Source organism: Oncorhynchus mykiss, chromosome 5 (assembly GCF_057628025.1).
Source record: "Oncorhynchus mykiss isolate SJ-2025 chromosome 5, ASM5762802v1, whole genome shotgun sequence".
NCBI lineage: Eukaryota > Metazoa > Chordata > Actinopteri > Salmoniformes > Salmonidae > Oncorhynchus > Oncorhynchus mykiss.
In genome coordinates, this window is record NC_143026.1 from 46,852,501 (window position 1) to 46,857,500 (window position 5,000).

At 41.9% G+C, this 5,000-nt stretch overlaps 1 protein-coding gene across 3 annotated transcripts in view; it reads left to right on the forward strand.

Annotated features, from left to right (window-relative positions):
- uhrf2 (ubiquitin like with PHD and ring finger domains 2) overlaps positions 1–5,000 on the forward strand; it is a 49,129-nt gene that overhangs the window by 29,244 nt on the left and 14,885 nt on the right. For all 3 annotated transcript variants that reach the window (XM_036977691.2, XM_090235043.1, XM_090235042.1), the window contains exons 8-9: positions 2,073–2,180; positions 2,520–2,624. In XM_036977691.2, the coding sequence (XP_036833586.2) occupies positions 2,073–2,180; positions 2,520–2,624 (213 nt within the window). The remainder of the gene's footprint in view (positions 1–2,072; positions 2,181–2,519; positions 2,625–5,000) is intronic.

A 5,000-nucleotide genomic window follows, 5' to 3' on the forward strand; every position in this document is an offset into this window, starting at 1 on the left:
GGCAACAGGATAGATAATAGACAGTAGCAGCAGTGTATGTGGTGAGTGTCAAAGTGTGTGTGTGGCATCAGTATGCATGTTTGTGTGTGTGTGTGGGCATATGTAGTGTTTGTGTGTTGCGGTGTCAATGTAAGCATGTATGAGTGTGTGGATAGAGTCGGTGCAAGAGTTTGTGTAAAAAAAGGTTCAATGCAGGTAGTCCGGGTTGCTATTTTATTAGCTATTTAGCAGTCTTGTTTAAAAGTCTTATGGCTTGGGGGCAGAAGCTGTTCAGGGTCCTCCTGTTGGTTCCAGACTATAAATGTTGGGCCTTCCTCTGACACCGCCTGGTATAGAGGTCCTGGAGGGCAGGGAGCTCGGCCCGAGCAATGTACTGGACCGTACGCGCTACCCTCTGTAGCGCCTTGCTGTCGAATGCCAATCAGGTGTCATACTAAGTGGTGATGCAGCCAATCAAGATGCTCTCGGTGGTGTAGCTGTAGAACTTTTCAGCCTCCTGAGGGGGAAGAGGCATTGTCGTTCCTTTGAAGCTCTTGACCCGCTCTACTACTTCCTAGTCGATGTGAATGAGGGCGTGCTCGGCCCTCTGTTTCCTGTAGTCCACGGTCAGCTCTTTTGTTTTACTGATGTTGAGGGAGAGGTTATTGTCCTGGCACCACACTGCCAGGTCTGAGACCTCCCTATAGGCTGTGTCATTGTCATCGGTGATTAGGCCTACCACCGTCGTGTTGTTTGCAAACTTTTTATTATGGTGTTGGAGTCATGGATGAACAGGGAGTGCAGGAGGGGACTAAGCACGTACCCGTGAGGGGCCTCTGTCTTGAGGGTCAGTGTGGCGGATGAATTGTTGCATACTCTCACAACCTGGGTTACTCCTTTAATTACTTCACTTTTGTTTAGAGTTGACTTTGCCCTGGGCTTTGAACAGGGCATCTGGCTCACGTTTGGGAAGCAGCCCGTGTCCAAAACGAATTCAGTCAACTTTTACCCCACGCAAAACACGCCTGCCTGGGCTGTATTCATTGAATCTCCTCACTAAGTTCTCCTAAAGGAGTGCATTGGCAGGTAGCAGTAGTGACCAAATGGGAAGAAAACGGACTGAGACAGGGAGGGACTACCTGGACTTGTCCAATAAGAACCACTCAATTTCGTTTTTTCATTGCAAAATATTTTGTGACATTGTACCCTACAAATTAGGGTTGCAAAATTACACAAACTTTCAATAAATTCACTGGTTTTCCTGAAATCCTGGTTGGAGGATTCCTGCTTATTTCCTCCTGATTCTAGGAATCCTCTAACTGGGATTTTGGGAAAATCAGGGAATTTATTGAAAGTTCCCCGAAATGTGCAACCCTAGCCCTACTGAACAAAACCCTCTACTTTTTACTCTGTTTCCTTCCGTTTGGTGCCCACTGAACATGGCCCAGGCCCACAGTGAGGCCTTTATGCTCTGACTAAGCTGTGTGTAATTCTTTGTTGGCGCTCTCCTCTCAAGCTGTGAGGCGACGCTAACAATGCCATTTAAAATGACTCAGCAGAGTGAAGTTATTTTCCTGGAACCAAACTTGTGGAAAAATAACCCCATTGTTTCCCAGTATACAACATTAATGCTTCCCAAATGACACCCTATTGCCTATTTAGTGCACTAATTTTAACAAGGGTCCATAGGGCTCTGGTCAAAAGTAGCGCACCATAGGGAATATGGTGCCATTTAGAACGCTAATGTTAATTGAAAACAGCCTATTCTGTACATTTTAACATATACATGAAAGTGCTAGAGGTTTTGTTTTTCTCATTTATTTGTCTTATCATTTGGAAATGTTATGAGATAAGAAAGACTGAAGAATGAATCAAATTGTCCAATGCTTTAGCAAGAAACATTTCCAGCCCTTGAAAATTGATTATTGTTATATATACAAAACCATTCAGGTCTGATTACGCTATTATGGTAACTAAAGCTCCTACTAGTAAGCCCTTTGTTTACGTAATGTGTGTGGTCCAGCGTGGGAATACATGCTAGCTAAAACATGCATGAATAGGTCCTTTCCTTGAATGCCATGCTCCTGTTTCAGGGTATGGCCTGTGTGGGGCGCACTAAGGAATGTACCATCGTCCCCTCCAATCACTACGGGCCCGTACCTGGTGTTCCCGTGGGAACAACATGGAAGTTCCGTGTTCAGGTGAGCCAATGGCAACACGATTTCGTACCATGGGTCATACCAGTAGGGTGATACATGTTGGATGATTCCTCACAGAGAACAGAGAGAATGTTTTGAACAATATGTTATATTTTCAAATCATGGCGATGTTGAATCCGGAAGGATTGTTACTTTAAGTGAACTTTATTGGCTTATAGTTGTCAACTCTGATATTCTGACACGGATTTGTTTACATAGCCTGTATTGCACGTTCCTTCCCTCTTTCTCTATCCCTCCCATATCTCACATCACCCATCCTGACTCTCCCCCACTCCTGTTCATTCTCCCTATCTATATTCTCCTCCCTTCCTGTGTTCCAAGGTGAGTGAAGCTGGAGTGCATAGGCCCCACGTGGGAGGTATCCACGGCCGCAGTAACGATGGCTCCTATTCGCTGGTGCTGGCCGGAGGCTTCGAGGACGAAGTGGTGGGTTTCTTTTTTTATTTTCATTTCTGCGGTTCTTGTGTTTGAACTAAGCAATCTAGGAGCGTGGGAGCGGGCTCTCTCCCTCTGTTTTCCCTCTCTATTCTCACTTCCTCTAATGTCCCATGCTGTTTGTTCTTGCTCTGTCTTGTCTTTAGCATGGGAGGAGGGTAGGATGGAGGGAGGATGGTAATCTGTCTACCCATCCATCTGGTCCTCACACAGATGTTGTCTGCCTCTTTCTCCCACCCCCGCTCTCTTTCTCTCCCTTTAGCATGTTTGACTTTCTTAAAGGATGTACATCCTTTTAAGAATACAGCACAGCTCTGGAGAGTGCATTTAAACCACTATGATGAATGTTTAACTGGGATTCGTCTGGAGGATGGATTTGGATGGACTTTGAACGTATTTTCAATGGATTTTGCAAAAGTGTTCATACCCATACTTAGCCAGTTATAATTGTAATGGCTTAGCAGATAAGAAAAGACAATCAGTATTTACCTGGCTAAAAGAGAAGGAACGTAATAGCTATTGTTTACAGGAAACTCATTCAACAATTTTAGATGATGTTCTGTGGAAGAAGGACTGGGGGGGGGGGGGGGGGGCAAAGTAACTCAAAAGGGGTGATGATATTAATTAACAATAATTCTGATCTGAATGTGCAAATTGTCCAAACATATCCTGAAGGTAGATGGATTCTTTTTAAATATGTTATTGGACCATAAACAGATTTGGCTCATTAATTGATAAGGTCCAAATAATGATGATTCACGCTTCTTTAAAAATATATATAATAATTGATCTTGCCTACAAGCAATACAAAACTCTATTATTATGGTGGGAGATTATAATACGGTTTTAAATACCTCAATGGACCGTAATGGAAATCGCACTACAAACTATCACCCTAATTCATATAAGGAAATTACAAATGTCATGGATATATTGGAACTAGTGTGTGTGTGTGTGTGTGTGTGTGTATCTATCCTGACCTAGTGAGTTTTACATGGCAGAGGCTCAATGAACTACTGGACTACTTTCTTATGTCATTCTCGCTGGCACCAAAAGTTTAAAAAGTGTTGATAGGGGACAGAATGCCATCAAATAATTGGCCTATCCATTATCCTTAGAGAATTTCCATGTTGGCGAGGATATTGGACATTTCATCAAAGCCTATTGGATGACAACTTGTTTTAACCAGGACAGAATCATTTATAACAGCCTTTTTCCAACATAATATAGGTAGAGCAGATCCCCTTATTGTATGGGACACCTTTTGTAAATGTGCCTTTAGAGGCCATACAATTCAATACTCATCTTTAAAACAATTGCAATTTAGGTCAAAAGAATGAATATTAGCAAAGGAAATAGAGGGACTAACAGTACAGAGAGTTGTCAATAAAAACTGTACCATAGAGGCACAGAATACATTAGAGGAAAGACTATAAAAGAAGAGGAGGAACTTATACAAGAAAGATCAAGTGTACAGTAATATATTATAAAAAATAAAGCAAACTGGATGGAATATGGGGAAAACCACACAGAAATGCTACCAAAAATAATTTACTGGAACTTGTTACAAATGACGTAGTCACCCATGATTCACCAAACTACAGTGCCTTGCGAAAGTATTCGGCCCCCTTGAACTTTGCGACCTTTTGCCACATTTCAGGCTTCAAACATAAAGATATAAAACTGTATTTTTTTGTGAAGAATCAATAACAAGTGGGACACAATCATGAAGTGGAACGACATTTATTGGATATTTCAAACTTTTTTAACAAATCAAAAACTGAAAACTTGGCCGTGCAAAATTATTCAGCCCCCTTAAGTTAATACTTTGTAGCGCCACCTTTTGCTGCGATTACAGCTGTAAGTCGCTTGGGGTATGTCTCTATCAGTTTTGCACATCGAGCAGCGCGTGAGTTTCAAGTTTGGGGAAGGTCATTTTCACCATAGAAATGCACCTTTTATAATAAATGCATTACATGCGTAATTACATTTGTGTTCACTTTTGATAATGGTGTCAACACACAATACCCCATAACAACAAAGCGAAAACAGGTTTTTAGACTTTTGCAAATTTATTAAATAACTGAAATACCTTATTCACTTAAGTATTCAGACCCATTGATTTGAGACTCAAAATTGAGCTCTGGTGCATCCTGTTTCCATTGATCATTTTTGAGATGTTTCTTCAACTTGATTGGAGTCCACCTGTGGTAAATTAAATTGATTGGACATGATTTGGAAAGGCACACACCTGTCTATATAAGGTCCCACAGTTGACAGTGCATGTCAGTGCAAAAACCAAGCCATCAAGGTCGAAGGAGTTGTCCGTAGAGGTTCGAGACGGACGCGATGGTCACTCTGACAGAG